Raw genomic sequence first — 22609 nt, forward strand, 5'->3', positions numbered from 1 at the left:
GCTACTTGAAAACATGGCCATGTGAGTATAGGCACATGTCTGCGTGTTGGCCTAGTGAACAAATGTTCACAGTGTGTTTATGACTATGCATTGTGAGCATTTGTGGCTGTGTGTGTGTGTGTGTGTCTCCACTTTCTCTTTGACACCTGAAGATGCTTCTAGAGGAGCTTAAAAAGAAAGAAGTGGAGTGATAGGCTGTGAAAAGCACACACATACACACACACGCATCACACACACACATCACACACACCAAAATGGGTTAGATATATTTAGGATATGAGCTAGAGGCTGGTAATACAGTGCACCTTAAAATTAATTTGCAGTTGCAAATACACATTCTGAGACATGCAGATACACATACAGTACAACACACACACGGCTATATATTATGCATATATAGAGTATTTATAGATATAGATATAGATATAGTAGATATAGATCCAAATACAAAGTTCTGCAATACTTTAGTCGAATTATAGTGAATTATTGACTTACTTACTTTTATTAGCCATCTTTAACATGATATTTAAATTATTTATTATCACAATAAAATGAAATGTTCAAACCTGCTTAGTGTTTGCGAATACAAAGTTTAACGCTTGTTGATCATTAATAAATTCAATAGTGATAGTGAAGAAATCCTAAATATCAAAAAGCAATATGATATAAACTGACGTCACACCTCAATATTTAAATTCCTTGTTGTTCTGAGTTTTCTGGTGTAACATGATGCATAAAATGGTTAGTCACAGGGACCCTATCAAAAGTGTCTCACTAATAGAATGCATGTACTCGCCCAGTCTTCTCCCACACCATCATGACCTTAAAGGAGAATTCCGGTGTGATATTGACCTAAAGTGTGTTGAAACATGATACCAAGTGTGAACGTATGTCTCATAGCCCATCTCGGCTTGTCCCCTGCACTCCAAAATCTGGCGCTAGTTAGCCGATGCTACCAACAGCTTTTTCAATGGTGGTGCTTCGGCATCGGGCTAGCCATGCAAATAAATCACTGTTTTATCAGGGCTGCCAACTTTTCAAAAAACCTTGGAGTGAGATTTGGTGGGGCCAACCAAAATTTTGCTGCGGAAATTTTTGTTTGGCTCGTTCAGCATTATACCGTACAGTAAAAAAAAAAGTACATTGGTTCTCAGGTGTAGGGACCAGGGTCCCAGAGTTAAATTAACATTGGTATCAAAGGGATCTAGCCTAATGCTAGGACCATGGGCGATGGAGGCATTCTGAAAGTGGGTGGGACATTTCAGTGTGGGGTATGGGGGTCCTCCCCCAGAAAAATTTTTTTGGACTAGATGCAATTTCCTGAATTCTGGTACATTTTACCAGGTTATTTAGATACTTCTATATAACAAAATAAAGCCAGCCTACGAAATTAATAAAAAGTAAATCATGCATAATTTAAAAATAACTCAATATATAGGCTACTTGGCTACGCAATAAGGTTTCCATTACAGCACTGCGGACGTTCAATGAACGCATGAAAGCGGATAAAGTAAATTAAATATCAAACTAAAGCGAAAATGTCATGCTTTTGAAGGCCTACCATTGTGCAGTCTAGCTGTGGTTAGTGACGTGATGCTGTTAATGGGGAGTTTTACATAAACCTATAGGTTATTATTTATTTGGCGTACAAACAGCACTGGTATTTCGCACGGCAATAGTGGGGGGGGGGGTCCAAACTAACAATTTTAAAAAGTGGGTGGGTGTTTTGTAAGAATTTAAGAAATGTTTGTATATTTTAACTTTTAAATGCATCAATCTGGTGCACTTTTAAAAATAAATTCAGAGGTCAGACTTGCTTATTTTTATGGAAATATTTGTGCTGTAGCCTAAGCTATTTTGCACTTCAGAATTATAACCATGCATACACAGGTGGAATAGTTATGGTGATATTGCAATAAGTTCACAACCACAAAAACATATGGTCCATTTCACAGTTCAGAAATGTTCAGCACTCCATGAAATTATGCAGAAGTGGTCACCTGTGTTTTTCAGCTAGTTCATTTAAGATAATATATTGGTCATTGTAATGGCCATAGCCTACAGGCTATTCCTTTTTCAGGATGTACCCATATCTGCATGATGTGAATGTTTGCATATGGCTTATGTCAGGCTTTATATCAATATTTGTGTCTCCTTATTTGATTTTCTTTATATTTTTGCATTAATGTCACTAGAAAGCATGGCAATATAAATATATTCATTTATCTGTGTAAGTGGGATTGGCTGGAACCTGACAATATAAGAACCATGATAGTGGGATAATCTACTGAGCAATTTACAAAAATGTATGTAGGCCTACTGACAAATAGTTTACATTAGAATACATTATAATTTCGCCCCAATGAGGCTATGTAGAAATGTGTTGCAATTTCAAAAACAGAGGCATGCTTTATATCCTCGTATTCGGTAAGGTTTGCTGTTTATTGTGATATTAGGTTTGCCACATGTTGTGTGAAGGGTTAGTGAGATATTACAACCGAGAGTAATGGGTGTGCACTGTGTGCAAAATGCAAATATGATTAGCCTAAATTGCACGTCGGTTCAATGATAATTTTCTCGCAAACCATTTATCACAGCAACTTGGCGCTAATATCATTGGAAAGCTTTCACATGATGCGTGATATCATGTATAGGTTTAGTTTAGTTGAACCTCATCTGCCAGGTATTTGACCTACCACGTTGACACTTCAGCGTGAAAAATACTCAAAGCATAGGCCTACCTGAAGCCGGGGGAATGCGCCTGGGATGGCTTTTGAAGTAGCATCGCAAATGAGAGAAAATTTAGAAAATTCCACAGACAGGGGGTGCTCTTGAACCCTCTCACCGTCTCTGAAAGCATAACCATGGCTCAACAGGTAGATCTATAGGCTAAACTCATTTTTCAGGCATCTGACCGACCTGGTTGACTCTTCAGCGCGAGAAATCGTGGGTGTGGCATGTGAGTGTGTGAAACTAATCAAATGCGTGTGTCTCACGGCCAATGCGTGAGAGTTGGCAGCTATGGTTTTATACCATTTACGAGGCTCAATGTATCTCCACACTTCATTGCTAGACTTCCGAGGGCCCTGACATTTAAAACGAGACATTGAGAACTTTGAAAAAGCACTGGTATTTTACTTACAAGACGATTTATACAGACAGTATATTCACAGCGTTTGCAGCCATCTTGAATTTAGTCACGATAAGTCGACTAAGACTAAGATGGCTGGCTAAACTTCATGAAGATACTGTCTGTATAAATCGTCTTGTAAGTAAACTACCAGTGCTTTTTCAAAGTTCTCAATGTCTCGTTTTAAATGTCAGGGCCCTCGGAAGTCTACCAATGAAGTGTGGAGATATATTGAGCCTCGTAAATGGTGTAAAACAGTGGTTTATTTGCATGGCTAGCCCGATGCAGAAGCACCACCATTGAAAAGGATGATGGTAGCATCGGCTAACTAGCGCCAGATTTTGGTGTGCAGGGGACAAGCCGAGATGGGCTATGAGACATACGTTCACACTCGGTATCATGTTTCAACACACTTTAGGTCAATATCACACCGGAATTCTCCTTTAAGCTTCAGCACCGTGAACACAAACACTCTCCCATAGGCTACACACATAGATGAGGACACACAGACATTCTACAGTATATGCACAAATGCACTGTATCTAGAGGAGCTTGTAACTTTAACCCCTTTGGCACCCTGTCAGAATGGTCAGTGTGAGTTGTCATGGCAGCACCAAAGCTGTCTCTCAGTAATGAAGCCTAAAACATTACATTTACAATTGTATTTTAGAGGACACTTAAAGTGTAACTCTGGCGAAAATGGACCCCAGCACGAATAATAAATTAACCAAACATGACAGTACGGAATCCTTGCAATTACTGGGTTGGAGGAGCTGGTAGGGGCACAGTTCTTAACAGTCTTCTGTTCTTAAGTGTTCTTAACAGTCTTCTGTAATAAACTCCGGGTTCGTTTACTACGTTGTTGGTGCTTTGTTTTATGTGTAGGGACCCTGAGCAAGCTACTGACGAGGTTTGGTGCTGTTTTGAACAATATTACTGGTTAAAAAATGCTATATGGGAAGTGTTTGCTCACCGCCCTTAGCTAATCTATTATTTGCGATTTGGGGCTATAGCGTATACCGGGGCAAGCTCCGTAGTGGTTGATCAACGAAAAATACTGTCTCCACCGCTTATTTTTGATGTGTTTTAATGCAGAAAAAGACCCTGGGGCAAGTTTTCGCCAGAGTTACACTTTAAGCAAACAAAGCACTTTACATTTACAAGGACACATTTATTGAAATCGGTCACAGACTTTGCTATAAGCAAAGCCTTAATGAGAGAAATGACCATTGAAAGTTCATCAATAAATCCATTACCACCAGTTGGCCTACTAGTCAAACCGTTCAACGTTCAACAGAGGATAGCATTTCTACAGCACTCCACAGAGCACTGACCCACCTAGATGAGCCCGACAGCTATGTGAGGATGTTATTCGTGGACTTCAGTTCCACTTTCAACAGGATCATTTCTCACAAGGTGGTCTGCGAACTAAACCCCCTGGGCATCAGCTCCTCTCTGTGTGCATGGATTTTGGACTTCCTGACGAACTGGCCAGAGAGCGTCAGAATTGGCAAGCATACCACCTTACACTAAGCACAGGAACCCCACAATTAAGCCCCATGCTCTACACACATTTTCACATATGACTGCACCCCAATCTGTCCATCAAATTCGCCAATTAAATTTGCGGATGATACCACCATTGTCGGCCTGATCTCCAGTGGGGACGAGACTGACTACAGACGAGAGGTGGACCATCTGATTGTGTTGTGCAAAAATAACGACCTAGTACTCAACACATCAAAGACAAAAGAACTGGTCATAGACTACAGGAGGTCAAAGGTCAAGGACTACTCTCCACTCCACATACAGGGAGAGACCGTGGAGATTGTGGAATCCTTGAAGTTCCTCTGTGTCACCATCTCCAAACAGCTGACATGGACTGCCAACACCGCTCAGCTTGTGAAAAGAACCAGCAAAGACTCTTTTTTTCTGAGAAAGCTGAAGCAGGTCAACCTACCCTGCTGTTAAACTTCTACAGTTGAATCCATCCTCACATACGGGGCCACAATCTGGCACCTACACTGCTGCTGAGAGACATGACCTAAACCGAGTGGTGAAGGTGGCACAGCGCACTGTGGGCATGGACCTCCTAAGACTGGACTCAATGTATGCCAACAGGATCAGGAAGAAAGCACACAGTATATACAAAGACTGAACTCACCCTGGACACTCTCTGTTCGAACCTCTGCCATCCGACACGAGGGTCAGAGTAATAAAATCAAAAACAGACTCGGGAACAGTTTTTACTCGAAAGCCGATGGTATCCATTACTCCCCACCTCACAGACAAATGAAATTAGAGGCTTATAAATTGCTGGTAGTCTAAGGCTACCCTGATGGTGATTCTTAATCTAATTTATGTATTTTATTCTATTTTATTCTATTTATTGTGCACAGCTCCAAAGAGAGTCACACAAATTTTCATTGTACTGCTGGTATGGTGAAAAATAAAGTTAATAATTCATTCATTATTTAATTCATTCATTCATTAGCCTTCAGAGCCATTAACACCAAAGAAGACAAGAAAGAACACAAGCACTTCTGTGGTGGTACTGGTTTTTAGAAAGCTAAGGCTTTCAAGGATGCAAGGCTGAACGATCGTCAGTCAAACACATTCTTTTGAAAAATGTCTGAATAACGAATTTCAAAGGCTGTGAGTTTAATGATTCACAAATGATTCTTACATGGCCATTTTTTGTCATTGGTAATTGAAATGTCTTAAGAGTGAAAACATGTTCAGGGCTTTAAAGTAATGGGCAGTATCTCAATTTATGTAAGTGCTTGTGAAACAATGTAAAGGTCATCCTGTCACATTTTTTTTTATTTTCTGTCCCCCAAAGATTCTATCAAAACTAGTTGATGGATATGCATATTTGGTCTGTACTTTGTCTGTATCATTCAGTTCATTTGCATGATACAGACAAATTCCATTCGGCCTGATGCATAGTCTGAAATTACATGGAAAAAAAAAAACAGATTTATTCCACAGAGTCACCACAACGTTTAAACTTTTATGAATTGCCATTATGAGCCATTGCCTATTATTCATATAGAGGAGAAAGGGCAAAAGGAGTGGGAGAGAACCTCTAAATTGGGACAAGCAATGAACGCGTAGGAGGAACAAAAGCAAGCAGGCGGAGATTGAATAAATAAACGTGTCAGGGAGGTGAGATACATGTGTGGCGAAGAGGTAAAGAAAGAGGCAGAAAAAAAAATAAAAGTAACAGTAACATTTTTACCTTGTGTTCCACGGATGATAGTATGTCAGACGAGGAGATAATTACCACAGGGGAGAACCTGAATGCAACTCTGTACTGGCAACCAGCAGCACAGGAATGGCAGTTCAGTCTGCTGTTATATCAGCAATGGATGGCAGGCAGTGTTTGCATAGTGCAGGCACATTACATTTAGGAGCCAACACAACTACTGCATTTATTTGATGCATACTGTAGCCTGTGCTGTGAAGTATGTTTCTGCAGGTTGTCTGCTGAAAAAGCAAATAACAAGCCGCACCCCATTCTACTTGGTTAATTGAGGAGGGGGTTAGTCTAATTTCCATAGCTTCTGATTTGAATTACTGGTAGACAATTTCAACAAACATTTTTACAACTGACACAAAGGCTACAATTAACTAAAGATAAATGCTGATTCTTCTATATCTTCTTCTTGTATGTTCTTAATACATTTCTTTATTTGTTTTGTATATTCATTTCTCTCTACTGGGGCTTCTAGACAGCAACTTCCTGTTGGGAAATGCACAGGGTTGCCGTGGATACCCCATCGTGTACTGCTCCGATGGCTTCTGCGAGCTCACGGGGTTCGGGCGGACAGAGGTCATGCAGAAGACATGCAAGTGCCACTTCCTGTACGGGCCAGAGACCAGCGAGCGGGTCACCCAGCAGCTGGAGAAGATCCTGGAGGGCCAGCGAGAGTACCAGACCGAGGTCCGCTTCTACAGGAAGACCGGTGAGAATGAGGGTGCCAGAGTACCTGGTGATACGATGTTGTCATGATACATTGCCCTCATGATAACAATAGTATCACAATATACAGAGAAATCTGCAATTCCTGATACAGAAAATAATATAATCTATCACTTTATGTATCTAACAGATACTGTAGGTAATATGTGTCTAACTGAAGACAACAAGTACTCCTAAAAGGCAAAAACAGGAATTATGTATTTATTTTAAATACAACAAAGTACACTAAGCCCTTGTACTGTCTGCCATTTTCTCCCTGTGAGTTTCTTCTTTTTTTCTTCATACATTTGATAAGTAGCCTCCCAGCACGAGAAGTCAAGTAGTTAGTAGTAACTCAAGCCAAATGGGTTGAGGAATCTCTACTGCAATTCAGATATCTCTGGCATCATGGTATATCCCAAGCACCTGATACGATACACCTGATACGATATTCTGATATGGTTATATGGTCCTGCCCTTAGTGAGAACAAACTGGTACGGCTGCCCACCAAAGCCCTAATATTAGAACCCTCATTTAGGTTAGTCATTTTGTGCGAAGCTGACGCACTGCACAGAGTGGCAGCCAGAAATGTCCATATGTGTGTTGGGCTTGGGAGGACTAGGCTACCTCCCAAATTAAAGCTGATTCCCCTTGTGAGTATATTATGTGGGTGATGGTCTTACTTTCTTTGTGTGAGTGCCACTTTGAATGAGAGACTTGTTATTTAGAGGTTGTTAGTGGTGAGCGGCTAAGTGTGTTAGACATTTTGAGCACATCCTAAAAGTCTTTTTCCGCATGTTCCGTCAGGAAGCCCATTCTGGTGTCTCTTGGACATAGTGCCAATAAAGAATGAGAAAGGAGAAGTGGTTCTCTTCCTGTTTTCCTTCAAGGACATCAGTGAATCATATGGGAATACTCATCACAGTAGCCATAGAGATGGTAAGGAGATGCACACCACAACCCTGGCACGACTGTACCTCACACACATGCTGACATTTCCTAGATTTCTAGATCTATCTATCCATACTATATCTGAAATCCTTTATGATTCTAATCCTGGGCTCTATGGAAATTATATCAACAGAAAGCAATGAGTAACTTCATGTTGGAAATAGTCTCTGTTTCTTTTACTACTTTTTACTACAATAACAACATTTAGAAGGTTGTATTTTTTTGTTGCACTTTAAAAGGCACACTCGTATGTCATAAATCTTGTCAAATTAATAAATGTGTTTCTATGTTAGATTTCAGATCTTTCTACTGAACAAAGATACACTATATTGCCAAAAGTATTGGGTCACCTGCCTTGACTCGCATATGAACTTAAGTGACATCCCATTCTTAATCCATAGGGTTTAATATGACGTCGGTCCACACTTTTCCTTCCCAGAAGAGTTGAAGCTGCTATAGCTGCAAAGGGTGCTATTTCTCAGAATCATATTAAACCCTATGGATTAAGAATAGGATGTCACTTAAGTTCATATGCGAGTCAAGGCAGGTGACCCAATACTTTTGGCAATATAGTATGTCTTAGAATAAGGAATCTCATAGGATGTTTCTTTTTTACTTTTCAGCAAGTATATCTGAGGACGAGTGTCAGAGCATGAAGGCTGGCAGCTCGCCCCTCAGCCGGGCACGTGAACGTGGGAGGACCGTCCTGTGTCAGCTCACCAGCCACTTCACCAGCAAGAACAAAGGAAAGCTAGCAAATGTAAGTCATCAACTGTCATTACAAACTGCCACATAAATGTTCAAAATCTAATGGCCAAAAATGGCTGTGTTTTGGTCCTCCCAAAACAAATTTGATATGTGAGTTGTCACAGGCACATGTAAAAGGGCTTCAACTATCATTAAGGGGCCTCAACTCTCAAAACCCATCAACTCTACAAATCTCAAAAACACCAATCCCCTTGTCCTTGAAATGCAGTACTTATAATCACTCTATGCAGTCATTACACAAATTAGGACAATCTGACAGACAGCATAAATACTGCTTTGGCTTGGTATCTTTCCGCCTGGACTGATAGTTTTAAAAGCTACAAAGACTCCCTTTCCGCTGCAAGAACAGCATATTTCTCAAACCTTATACATTCCAATAGAGACAACCCACAGTTCCTGTTTAATACTGTCAGCTAACTCACACGACCACATGGTCCTGTATCTAGTACAGAATTCACCGCCGACGACTTAATGACCTTTTTCACGTCAAAAATCCACTTGATTAGAGACAAAATTGTCACAGTTCCAGATGTTCTGAATACAGGGGACCAAAGTTTATCTCTCACCCCCAGTTGCACTCTCTGGCAGTTTGAATCTATCTCCTTTGAGGCTTTTATGAAACTAGTCAAAATATCAAAGTCTACAACCTGCCAGTTGGATCCAACCATCTACTTTGTTTAAAGAACTGCTCCCTATTTTAAGTAACTCCTGCCTCCTCCTTATTAATAAGTCACTCACACTTGGCATTGTACCTGTGGCATTCAAGTCAGCTGTTATCAAACCACTACTTAAAAAGCCAAATATGGATCCTGAAGTCCTGCAGAACTACAGACCAGTCTCCAACCTGTCCTTTATGTCTAAGGTGCTGGAGAGGGCTGTTGTGGAGCAACTTACAGCCCATTTATCTCAAAATCTCTTACATGTATATGAGAAATGTCAGTCTGGATTCCGGTCCGGTCACTCGACAGAATCAACTTTGACCAGAGTTACGAGTGACTTATTACTTGCAAGTGACGCTGGCCAATTATCTCTTCTGCTTCTTCTTGACCTGAGTGCAACCTTCGACACTATTGACCACAGCATACTCCTTAGCCGCCTTGAGAACCTCATTGGACTTAAAGGGTCAGTCCTCTCCTGGTTTTATTCTTATTTATCAGACAGAACCCAGAGTTTAATTTTTAATAACACCAAATCCAAACAGTGTGATGTAAATTTCGGCGTTCCACAGGGGTCAGCTCTGGGCCCCATCCTCTTCTCCCTATATATGCTGCCATTAGGCGCTCTAATTAGACAGTTCAAGGTGAACTTTCATTGTTACGCTGACGACACACAATTATATGTCCCTATACACCACAATGACCACTCTAATATCCTTAAGCTACAAACTTGCCTGTCTTAAATTAAGAAATGGATGTCTAAGAACTTCTTACTGCTAAACTCTGACAAAACTGAGCTACTCATAGTGAGACCAACGAAGAGTTATAAGCTCCCCGACGAACTGTCAGTGGAAATTGATGTGCAATCTTAGAGAGCTCAACTGTTAAAAACCTTGGTGTTATATTTGACTCTAACCTAACTTTTCAGCCCCATGTTAAAGCTGTCACTAGAACTGCAATACTACCATCTAGGCAATATTGCAAAGATTAGACCCATGCTATCACTCCGTGATGCTGAAACACTAGTTCATGCTTTTGTGTCATCAAGGTTAGATTATACCCTTTTCTCTGGCCTTCCAGCAAGCACGACACGGAGCCTTCAGCTTGTCCAAAATACAGCAGCCAGAGTCTTAATGAGAGTTAAGAAATGTAGTCACATTACACCTGTTTTAGCTGCTCTTTACTGGCTACCTATACAAACTAGAGCTGATTTAAAAATCCTTCTTCTTACTTACAAGGCCATAAACAATCTTGCCCCTGCTTAGCTTCTTAAGCCATATGTACTAGCACGCACATTGCACTCCATGAGTGCTGGCCTTTTGACTGTTCCACACATAAAGAAGAAATTAGCAGGGCATAGATCCTTTGCTTTCCGTGCACCCACTCTCTGGAATAGCCTTCCACTATACGTCAGAGAGGCTGGTTCTGTGGACATTTTTAAATCTAGACTGAAAACATATCTTTTCTCTCAACACTATGGTCAGTCATCAGCTACCTGATCCCCTTGTCCATTGACCTGATGTGATTATTGCTTTTATTTATTTACTATATTTATGTCTATTTATTGTTTTATCTAGGCTTTTTATTTGTTTTAAAATGCTTTGTTTTATTTACTGTACAAATCAATGTGTGTTTTTATTATTTTTATGTTATTAGGGGTATACTCCTACTCCTAACTGTGCATGTTGTTAAAGTGTCTTGAGACCATGGTCATGGTGATATCACACTATAAATATCAATAAATTGAATTGAAAAAAATTGAAATTGACTGAAAACTGGCTTGTAGAAATGAGTGACAATTTTGCCAGATCTTTGTGAAAAATAATGATGGGGTTCTGTAACTGCAGGCAAGAGCTGGAAATTTAATGAACTGTGAATTGGTTCAGCTTGGCAGCAGCGTCTGCAGAAAACATGTGCTTTGTCCAAGTTAAGTGGCCGGAGGCCTCCATTAGATGTTTGATTTCTGGACTCTGACAGGTGTAAATGCAGGATTAAGTTTTGGTCAGATTGATTTAGCCAAATGTACAATTCATGCTGTATTTCTATCTGGTGGAGGTATTGAAGGAGCCAAAGGTTTGTTGATCATTTTGCAGATTTTAAGAACGCAGAAGTCTGACATTTGTACCATTGTGTTTCTTTATTCATCTTTGAATATTTAAAAGAGTTAAACGGAAGATGCAGAGAATAACAAATAAGAATTGTCCTTCAACAGGCAATACTTACACAGGCAATCCTAAATAAGTCCAGAATGCTAATTGCATTGTGCATTGTAACACCCACCAACGTAATAACTTCCCACCAACGTAATAAACCACCAACGTAATAAAAATCTGCAAAAAATCAGCACGTTTTAAACGTAATAACCCTGCCAACGTAATAATTTCCCACCAACATAATAACTGTTGCCTACTGCCAACGTAATAACCCAATTTCCCACCAACGTTCCAAAGTGTTTTTTTTTTTACCTTCCCGTTTGCAGGAAGGTAAAAAAAAAAACACTTTGGAACCCGGTTTCAAAAAAGATTGGTTACGGACTCCTAAAATGCCGGGGTCGTGTGGACGCAAGGCCTAACCGATAAAAAAAAAACTACCGGTTTCAAAAATATCAGTGTCGTGTGGACGGGCCCTTAGATGACTTTAGACAATTAGACGTTTTTCTTTGATGTGGGGATCAATAAAGTATCTATCTATCTATCTATCTATCTATCTATCTATCTAAATATGTGCATGCATGCATGTGTAGGTTACTGTGTGTGTGTGTGTGTGTCTTTATGTCTGTGTGTGTATGTGTGTGTGTGTGTGTGTGTGTGTGTGTGTGTGTGTGTGTGTGTGTGTGTGTGTGTGTGTGTGTGCGCGCACGTATGTAGCTGATATGGCTCCCCATAAACGGAATTCCACGAAACTTGGCATGCATTCAGAGGGTGTTATAATGATCCTAATTTTAGCTTTTTCATTTTTACAACGTTTTATGGTCATGAGATGGTTTAGATGGTGACAATTTTTGACAACTTTACCCTTACAACTGATAAAACAGATATAATATCACTAAATCAGTGATTTATTACATTGGTGGGAAGTTAATGTAATATTTTCGTTAATCTTCCCACCAACGTAATAACTTCCTGCAAACGTTGGTGGGAAATTATTACGTCAACTTGGCAGTAATATTACGTTTAAAATGTGCTGATTTTGTGCAGATTTTTATTACGTTGGTGGTTTATTATGTTGGTGGGTGTTGCAGTGCATCAAGGGCATCGTAGAAGTAGTATGCAGAGATGGAATGAGTGGTTCGTTTGCTTGCATCTGAACCACCACAGACATTCCCTCTGGCCAATTACCTCATTGCTTCTTCACAACACCTTTGAAATGTCACTGTTCTGTATTCTCGGGCATTGTTCCAATTGCCAGGAAATACTCTTAGTGAAGTCACATGAGGATGCAGGAAAAGGCTGCTAGTCAGTGTTGTTTTTGAAAGGTCATGTGTTAAAAAAATGTCTTTTAACAGGGGTCATCTATGGTGCCTTTTGAAATTGGCCCAACCTTTAAAATTTAATGAGCTTCAGAGAGATGACACCATCAGCAGACGACACCTGCAGTAAGATGTCTGCTGCTCAGATTCTCTTCCCTAGCTTTCTTCCCTCTAGACTTAGTGATGGCTGTTAGCACAGTGAGTAACTGGTTGCCAATGGTTACATATGCTGCAGAGGCTGTTTTAAGACAGCTTATTTGCACTTTGTCTTGCGAAGGTGTTGTTAGATGTGTCAGTTACCAGGTTACACGTCTTCACTTCATCTTGGTGTGGCCATGCTAATTGTTCCCCCAGGCAGCCTTCTCCTCCCAGCTCCTCCTGTTGAGTGGAAGCTCACTGGTATGTGGTGGAGTACGGGCGTCAGAATACGCCTTGTACTGATCCGTAAAGATAGAGTAAGGAATTAGTGAGTGCACTAATTAGTGCTAATGTGTGAGGGAGGGAGTGAGTGAGTGAGTAGGTTGTGTCAGAGTATGAAGGTGAGTGAGTGAGTGAGTGAGAGGGAGTATGAAGTTGAGTGAGTGAGTGAGTGAGTGAGAGGGAGTATGTCAGAGAGGGAGTATGAAGGTGAGTGAGTGAGTGAGTGAGAGGGAGTATGTCAGTGAGGGAGTATGAAGGTGAGTGAGTGAGTGAGTGAGAGGGAGTATGTCAGTGAGGGAGTATGAAGGTGAGTGAGTGAATACAAGAATATGAATATGAATATGTGAGTTCTTGTGGTATACTGCATGAACAGGCCAAGCTAAATATGTGCATTGCACACAAAAGACTGTAACTGTCACATAGCTTAACCACAACCACAATGTAATATTATTGTCTAGCCTTTTTCCCTCTCATTTACAATCTTTTCCATGAATCCTTTCAAGAATGTGTTCCGCGGACCATCCCTTCCAGAGTACAAGGTGGCTTCAGTGAAGAAATCACGTTTTATCCTGCTACACTACAGCCTGAGCAAGGCATTGTGGGACTGGCTGATCCTCTTCGCCACCTTCTATGTGGCCGTGACTGTACCGTACAATGTGTGCTTCTCAACGCCTGAAGACAGTGACCATGGCAACGACGACTGTGATTCCACTTCCCGGAGCACCATAGTCAGTGACATTGCTGTGGAGTTGCTCTTTATACTAGGTGATTATGTGAAGGTGTGTGTGTGGAGAGTGCGAGGGAGTAAAGAACAAGAAAGAAAGAAAGAAAGAAAGAAAGAATGAGAAAAGAAAGGTAGGCAGAAAAGGGGAAGGTAGAAAAAACACATTACTTTTCTGTATCACTGCCCACTGCATCCGTGCCCACGGTTGTTGATATTTAAGCACAACAGACAATTGAGATAGATAGATAGATAGATAGATACTTTATTGATCCCCAAGGAGAAATTCAAGGTCCTAGTAGCTTAAGACACCACACACAACAACATAAACAGGATGATAAAATAACAAATCCACATGACTAAAAAGAACAGTAAAAGATACTACAGATACTAAAAGGATCCACATGAATGTACTAAGGATGTATAAGTCCAACAGTGCAACAGTGCAGGGTTAAAGTCTAGCGACCAGTATTAGATATGGACAATATAAGAGAAAAATGTAAGCACAGTAATATAGCAGTTATAGTATAATTATATGGACAATATAGAGGTGCTAAGCAAGGTGTTGATAGGCTGGACCAGTAGCTTGGTCCAAGCTACTTTGTAGTATTCAGATGTACAGAACCAGGACTGTGGATGAACAGTGGTTGACCACACATGCAGGACAGACAGCTTTTTAAAGGGACACCAGGCAAGCCTGATGCTTTTTCTCTACGAAACTCCCCCTCGCTCGGTCTGAAGCTCTTTTCCTTTTCTTTGCATCTAACGTCAAGGGTTTTCGCTGCTTCTTCGCCGGCTCTGCCATTATACACACGCTTGCAACAATCTCTAGCGTTTTGTTAGCCTGCCTCTGTGCTGTAAACTGATCCTGCTTCGGTCGGCGGGTAGGATACACCGAACTTGCAAGTGGGATATTCTTCCTACAGGTAGTAGGGGCGGGCGAGAGAGCCTTCATTCGCCCCGTAATGAGTCATTTAACCATATACCGACTTACGAAGATGATTAATTAATACGAAAACGTTGCCTGGTGTCCCTTTAAACTAAATTTGACAAAATTGTGTGTAATCGCATATATGCAGCTTTAATATGGCAGTGCGCCACATGTCGACATTAAGGATTTTTTTTTTTTAATAAGGATCTCATTCTCTCCAGTTTCCCAATTTCCTTCTTCACTTGGTCTCAGATTAAATGTGTGACCTACATGAGAGAAGTGCCACTTTCCTCAGCTCCGGAGGTGTCAATGGCACCAACACTATTTAATCTTAGCAACCCATCTGTCTGCCAGTGGAGCAAAACCACTGAACAGACCCTCCACTTCCTCCCAAGAACTCCAAGAATAACCATAAGAATAAAAATGCATTGTACAAATGATTAAACATAGGCAACACTGTGCTGTACTGGATGGTTCATCCCACAATTTTGTCTTGTGCCATGGTGTCAAAGAGGTAGAGGACAGTGAGCTTTCATAACTACTTAGGAAGTTAGGAAACACTCTCTGAATCAACATGTAATAGATGGCTTTTACATGACATAGATTAAACAATATAGTTCAGATACATGTTACGTTCACACAATCCATTTTATAAAAAGCACTTTTATCTCTAATAGTGAAGTCATGATACATGAGTAATGCATTCCAGAAATGAATCTTGTCTTCACTCTTTCTCATACCTTTCTTGCATTCTCTAATGTTAAGGGTAATTGATGGTGGGGGTGGATCAATAATTACTTCTTGATTGAAGTGGGTCAATAACCCCTTCATATTGAGATAAGCCACACAAAAACAACTGAAGAGGTCAGTTTAGCTGTTCAATATGTCAGATAAGAACGAGCTGTGGAACTGACTTAGTCGATCTAACGACCCATTAGGCCCACTGTCCTAATGAGTGAGAGACTGATTAGGTTGCTTCTCTGCCTCCACAGACATTGTGCTGAACTTTCGCACCACCTATGTGAGTCAGTCCGGTCAGGTGGTCTACGACGCCCGCTCCATCTGCCTGCATTATTTAGCCACCTGGTTCATCCTGGACGTCATCGCTGCCCTACCGTTTGACCTGCTCTATGCTCTGAACATCACTGTTGTAAGTTTGATCTTCAGAGTGTCACTGCTTTCATGTTCGTGTGCTTTTGTGGGAAGTGCGTGTATGTGAGAGAGAAAGAGTGGGAAAAAGAAAAGGAGAAAAAAGAAAGACAGACAGATAGATTGAAGAATGGAAATTAGAAAGAAAGTGGTTAGGTTTTTTTTCTTCCAGAACTGCACAGTGCAGTGCTAACCAGGGCAGCCGTGGCCTACTGGTTAGCGCTTCAGACTGGTAACTGGAGGGTTGACGGTTCGAACCCCGACCAGTAGGAAGCGGCTGAAGTGCCCTTGAGCAAGGCACCTAACCCCTCACAGCTCCCCGAGGGCCGCTGTTGTTGCAGGCAGCTCACTGCGCCGGGATTAGTGTGTGCTTCTGTTCACTGTGTACTGAGTGCGTTTCACTAATTCACGGATTGGGATAAATGCAGAGACCAAATGTCCCTCACGGGATCAAAAGAGTATATATACTTATACTTATATACTTAGAACATCATTATCTAGCATTGTTATCATGCCGATGGAGTCCTGGGGAATTGTTTTTAGAGGAAAGAGCAGAGATCTGTTGTGGCTTTTTCATTCAATCTCCCTTTTGCACTCGTTCTCTTTTAATTACACACAGCATGTGTACACACACACACACACACACACACACACACACACACGCGCGCACACACACACACACACACTCACACGCACACACACAGTTTCCCTTTTTCGCTGTAGTGAAAGTGTTCTTTCCTGAGGCAATGGTGGTGAATGAATTCACTTATCCGGCTACAGGCACTGAAGTCCACTTCTGTTTCTGAAAACATCACTTATTTTCATTGTAAAGAGCCACTGTAGCATAAAAATGGACAGATAAACTCCAGGCACTATAGGAACTCTTCTGACCCCCCCCCCCCCTCTCTCTCTCTGTATATGTAATTCAGTCTATTCACATGTATATGCCTGAGGTTTAGCTCTTGATAAACGTTTTAATATAATTGTTCTACCAATTTTGGAGTAGATTTCTATGTTTGTGAGTGCATAAAATGTATTTGTCTTGCTTTGTAGAATACTTTATGTCAGTGCCTATGGAACATGTCTAGAGACCTTTTTTGTGGGGGATTGTTGTGTGTGTGTGTGTGTGTGTGTGTGTGTGTGTGTGTGTGTGTGTGTGTGTGTGTGTGTGTGTGTGTGTTGCAGACGTCTTTGGTGCACCTCCTGAAGACGGTGCGTTTGCTGCGTCTGCTGCGGCTGCTCCAGAAGCTTGACCGCTACTCCCAGTACAGCTCTGTGGTGCTGACCCTGCTCATGTGTGTCTTTGCCCTGCTGGCCCACTGGCTGGCCTGCGTGTGGTACGTCATCGGCTACAAGCAGCTAGAGAGCAATGACCCACTAACCTGGGATATAGGTATGTTTCTAATGTGCCACTGTGTGTGTGCATGCACATGTGCGTGGGTCTGTTCCCGGTCTGTGTATAACAGCCCTGTATGCATACGTACTGTATGTGTCATTCATAAAGAAAAGTAGACATGTACAGTAAATAGATAAACAGATAGATGTGTATGATCTATTCATGTTCTGTCTGTGTCCGTGCCCTGTTGTCTGCTAGGCTGGCTGCAGGAGTTGGGGAAGCGTTTGGAGTCCCCATACACTAATGGCACCACGGGGGGTCCATCAATGCAGAGCGCCTACATTGCCTCACTCTACTTTACTCTGAGCAGTCTGACCAGCGTGGGCTTTGGCAACGTGTGTGCCAACACAGACGCCGAGAAGGTCTTCTCCATTTGCACCATGCTGATTGGGGGTGAGCCTGACAAGAGTCACACATACACGCACACACTCACACACACACTCACACACACACACACACACACACACACACACACACACGCGCACACACACACACACACACACTCACACGCACACACACACACTCACACGCACACACACACGCGCACACACACACACACACACACACACTCACACGCACACACACACACTCACACGCACACACACACACACTCACACACACACACTCACACACACACACACACACACTCACACACACACACACACACTCACACGCACACACACACACACACTCACACACACACACACACACTCACACGCACACACACACACACACACACACCAGACACACACACACGGACACTCATATAGCTCTTAAGAAATAACAGGGACTATAGGAACTACTGGGAAACAAAAATCCTTGTCACCATAAAATCAATCATGTCGAGACTTGTATGGACTTCCCAATTGACACCATGAGGTGAGATACAGAAAGAGATGATTATGAACCATAATAATTCCCCCCCCCCCCCTCCCCCCCCCCTCTCTCCATCTCTTTCTGGCAGCTCTGATGCACGCGGTGGTGTTTGGGAACGTGACGGCCATCATCCAGCGCATGTACTCGCGACGCTCGCAGTACCACACGCGCATGAAGGACTTGAAGGACTTCATCCGGGTGCACCGGCTGCCTCAACAGCTCAAGCAGCGCATGCTCGAGTACTTCCAGGCCACCTGGTCCGTCAACAACGGAATCAATGCCAACGAGGTATAAAAAGAACCTCCCTAATGATTCCACCGGATCTTCTGCCCTACTCCCCTGGAAACAGCCAGGATTGCCTTATTTGGGGGTAATGACTCAAAGCTGACCAACATGGTGGCTTGAAGGAAGGGTGGGAAGGGGCTGCATGGTGGAAATGGAACAATCAATGTGTCTCACTTTTACCTTGCTGCTGCAAGTAGCGGTTGGTTTCTTCATAAAGAAGTTTCTTGACTAAGTCAGTATTGGTTATACACCCTTAATAAGCACTACTATTACATTTGGGAACATTCTCAGCATATCCCATAATAATCTGATCTCTAGAATTGCACTTGACTAAATCAGTATTGGTTATACAGTACACCCTTAATAAGCAATACCATTACACTTGGGAACATTCTCAGCATATCCCATAATAATCTGATCTCTAGATTTGCACTTTTAAGTTTGAGAGCACAATGAAGCTTTTAGCCCGCAAGGCTGCAGGTTCCAGAGATTTTAGAACAGCTAAAGGGCACAGCATGATGGAGCCTATTGCCTTTCTAAAATGGTTGCTATATACCTGGCAAGATTTCATAAAATAACAGCACAACAACAAATGTAATGATTTATTCATAGATTCTTCCACTTAGAAATATATTTCTTCTATCAGAAAGGTTGCCAAGCAACGATGAGACTCAGCAACTCCAACTTTTGTATCAATTCATGGCGCATTAATATGGAATGAAATGCAGTCATTGTGAAGGGTTGCACAAGGGTTTTTTTTGATGGCATCGAACATGATTCTACCAATCATAATCAAGGATAATCAAGGACTATTCATTTAAGAATCCAAGTTTGAGGACCCAATGCAGGACTTGCATGGTTTTGTGGATCCATATATATTGCACAGCAGGGCACATGAAGAATACCATATGTATGATTCCTGTATTGTCTCTTAAACTGGCTGAAATGGCTTACAAACAAACAAAAAAACAGGCAAACTTATTCTCCGGCATATAAAACTATTATGTGTGTGGGTGGTCACTGGCCGCACTGCTGCAGATGTAGAAATTATGTAGGCGTCTGATAACCCAAAAATAAAATTTGAAGTCTGTGTCATGTACACCTTTTCCAGAAAATTGCTAGCATCTCCATACAGAGTGAAAAAAGCCTTTGTTTGTGATGATGATGATGATGATGATGATGATGATGATGGCCATTTGGCCCAGTAAAAAGAGCTGCAGCTAATAAGTGGTTCAGAGACAGCAAAGCTGCAGAGGGTGGACTCATTCACCCACACCCCCATTTAACACCAGCTAGATTTATGCACTGATAAAAACACACAGTCACGATCATACACACATGGACACACAGACACATACACAAATGTGAGCACACGCTCAACACACTCTCAACAAGACAGTTCACAGGAACTCTCTGAATTTAACGCCCCCTAATAAGTTGTTGGCACTCAGCCATTTTTTGTGTAAACATGCAGCACCATGTGATTTGGGAAAGTTTTCCATTAGATCAGTGCGGTGTGCTGAAAAACGTTTAAAAAGAGAGCAGCACATTCCTGTGAAGTTATGAGTCAGGATGACTTTTTGGGACTAATTAAAATGCCATTACTCCAGAAAAGTAATGACCTAATTTTTGTACATCTTTTGTCCTTTGACTTGATGAGCTTTATCCTTGGTGTCCTCCTGAAAGCTTGATTTAGTGTACCATGAATAGGCTCTTGATTGGTTCACCATGCTCAATCTTGAGTAGTGAATTTCCCATTGTTGTTCCAAGTTGGTATCCTGGAAATCCAGAGTTCTCGCGAGAGCCCAATGGAATTGTCTCGGCGAGACACTCTGGCAATGAGCAATGATGCACGTTACTTTTACCCCTTGCATCCCAGGGAACCAATCAAATCGGTGTATCTGATATAGGCGGGCCAGAGGCAAGCTAAACTGATAACAACAGCGCTGCAACATTGGAGGTCAGTAAACATTGGTCGTAGTGTTATCCAATTGCGTCGAAGTCCGGAATCATTCAGAGTAAACATTGGTCTAGTGTTATCCAATTGCGTGCAGTGAGATTTTCAAATGCATGCTTGGTGCCGCCCCTCGAATTGGGTCATTACATTGTTCGTGGCCAGACCCTTAATGTTTCTAGATTACCAGGGTCTGGATTTTCCAGGCTACCAAGTTGGTGCATGATTGGTCGACTGGTTCTCACAGATCTGCTTTGATCAATAGAGCTTGTTTGGTTCTGTGCAGCTGCTGCATGACTTCCCGGATGAGCTGCGCGCCGACATCGCCATGCACCTGAACAAGGACATCCTGCAGCTGCCGCTCTTCTCCTCAGCCAGCAGGGGGTGCTTGCGCTCCCTCTCGCTCCACATCAAGACATCCTTCTGCGCCCCCGGAGAGTACCTCATTCGCCATGGTGACGCGCTCCATGCTCAGCACTTCGTCTGCTCAGGGTCGCTCGAGGTGCTGAAGGATGGAATGGTGCTTGCCATATTAGGTCAGTGGCGGGTTGTGTACATGGCAAATAACTTGGGCTTGGACTTCTTCATAGGTGCCAGAAACAAAGGTTTGGCAAAATTATAGTTGATAGTTGTTTGGGGCCTTTGCTAGTAAGGTAGATATGTTACTGTATTACAGTATTATTGTGCTAACATGGTTATGTTGAGTGTGCTAATCTTTTTTGTAACTGTGATTTGTGATGAGACACTCTCTCTCTCTCTGTGTTTCATGTGATTTGTGATGAGACACTCTCTTTATGTGTGTTTCATGTGATTTGTGATGAGACACTCTCTTTATGTGTGTTTCATGTCCAGGTAAGGGAGACCTGATCGGCGCAGACATCCCTGGGCAGGACCAGGTGATCAAAACGAACGCAGACGTGAAGGCGCTCACCTACTGCGACCTGCAGTACATCAGCATTCGAGCTCTGCAGGAGGTGCTGGAGCTGTACCCGGAGTACGGCCACCGCTTCAGCTCAGACATTCACGACAACCTGACGTACAACCTGAGAGAGGTACACCTCGCTGGCTGTGTGGGCAGTCACCAGTCTCTCTGGCCTGTAGTGTGTAATGTGGCCGCTGATGGACTGAGTGTTTTTTTTTGTGTGAGTCATGACTGGGGAAAGAAATTGGGTGCAGAGTTTGAAGAACTCCTTGACAAAAAAATGAAGAGCTCATGTGTCACATCAATTTCTGTCCCCTTCACACACACACACACACACACACACACACACACAGAGAGACACACATATGCACAGTTGCACACCTCTTAGTAAATCCTCTTCTGTTTTCTGGTTTTTATTTGTAGGGTATGACGAGGTTCTCTCGCTCTCCTCGACTTTCACAGGTACTAACTGCCTCAATAAACCCAGTCACAAACACACACACACACACACACACACACACACACACACACACACACACACACACACGTCACAAAATTAATGTGTTTGCACGCTGTGTGTGCTGTCCTCGTCTTTCATCCCAACATGAAAAGCACTGAGACAGAACAGCTTATGTAACATGCTGACTGTGATTCTGGGAAGGTGGGCTGGGAACAGTCCGTATCTGCACCCAGAGTGAGCACAGAGCCAATCTGGAGAGAGAAAAATGGAAATTAGTATTCAGACTGACCCCTCAGTCACACACAGACAATTAGCCTAACAACAGCTCACAACCAGCTGTGCCACCTGCCCCACAGGAAACCCACATTCATCTACAGTACAGTCAGTCTGCTGGTGTATCATACTTGCTGTCCTCTCGCTGTCATGGGAAACTCGGAACTTAATTATCTGTGTGTGTGTGTGTGTGTGTATGTCCGTCAAAGTCAAAGTCTGCTTTATTGTCAATTTCTTCACATGTCAAGACCGAGATCGAAATTGCGTTTCCTACTATCCCACG

The 22609-nt window shown here is 42.2% G+C and overlaps 1 protein-coding gene across 1 annotated transcript in view; it reads left to right on the plus strand.

The window, feature by feature from the left end:
• Positions 1–22609, plus strand: part of kcnh4a (potassium voltage-gated channel, subfamily H (eag-related), member 4a) — a 31368-nt gene that overhangs the window by 4326 nt on the left and 4433 nt on the right. The window contains exons 3-13 of the mRNA XM_042086369.1: positions 6865–7098; positions 7903–8034; positions 8670–8806; positions 13863–14124; positions 16004–16161; positions 17346–17553; positions 17755–17949; positions 18521–18720; positions 20958–21207; positions 21524–21723; positions 22017–22055. Coding sequence (XP_041942303.1) covers positions 6865–7098; positions 7903–8034; positions 8670–8806; positions 13863–14124; positions 16004–16161; positions 17346–17553; positions 17755–17949; positions 18521–18720; positions 20958–21207; positions 21524–21723; positions 22017–22055 — 2015 coding nt within the window. The remainder of the gene's footprint in view (positions 1–6864; positions 7099–7902; positions 8035–8669; positions 8807–13862; positions 14125–16003; positions 16162–17345; positions 17554–17754; positions 17950–18520; positions 18721–20957; positions 21208–21523; positions 21724–22016; positions 22056–22609) is intronic.

This window comes from Alosa sapidissima, chromosome 3 (assembly GCF_018492685.1).
Source record: "Alosa sapidissima isolate fAloSap1 chromosome 3, fAloSap1.pri, whole genome shotgun sequence".
Classification (NCBI taxonomy): domain Eukaryota; kingdom Metazoa; phylum Chordata; class Actinopteri; order Clupeiformes; family Clupeidae; genus Alosa; species Alosa sapidissima.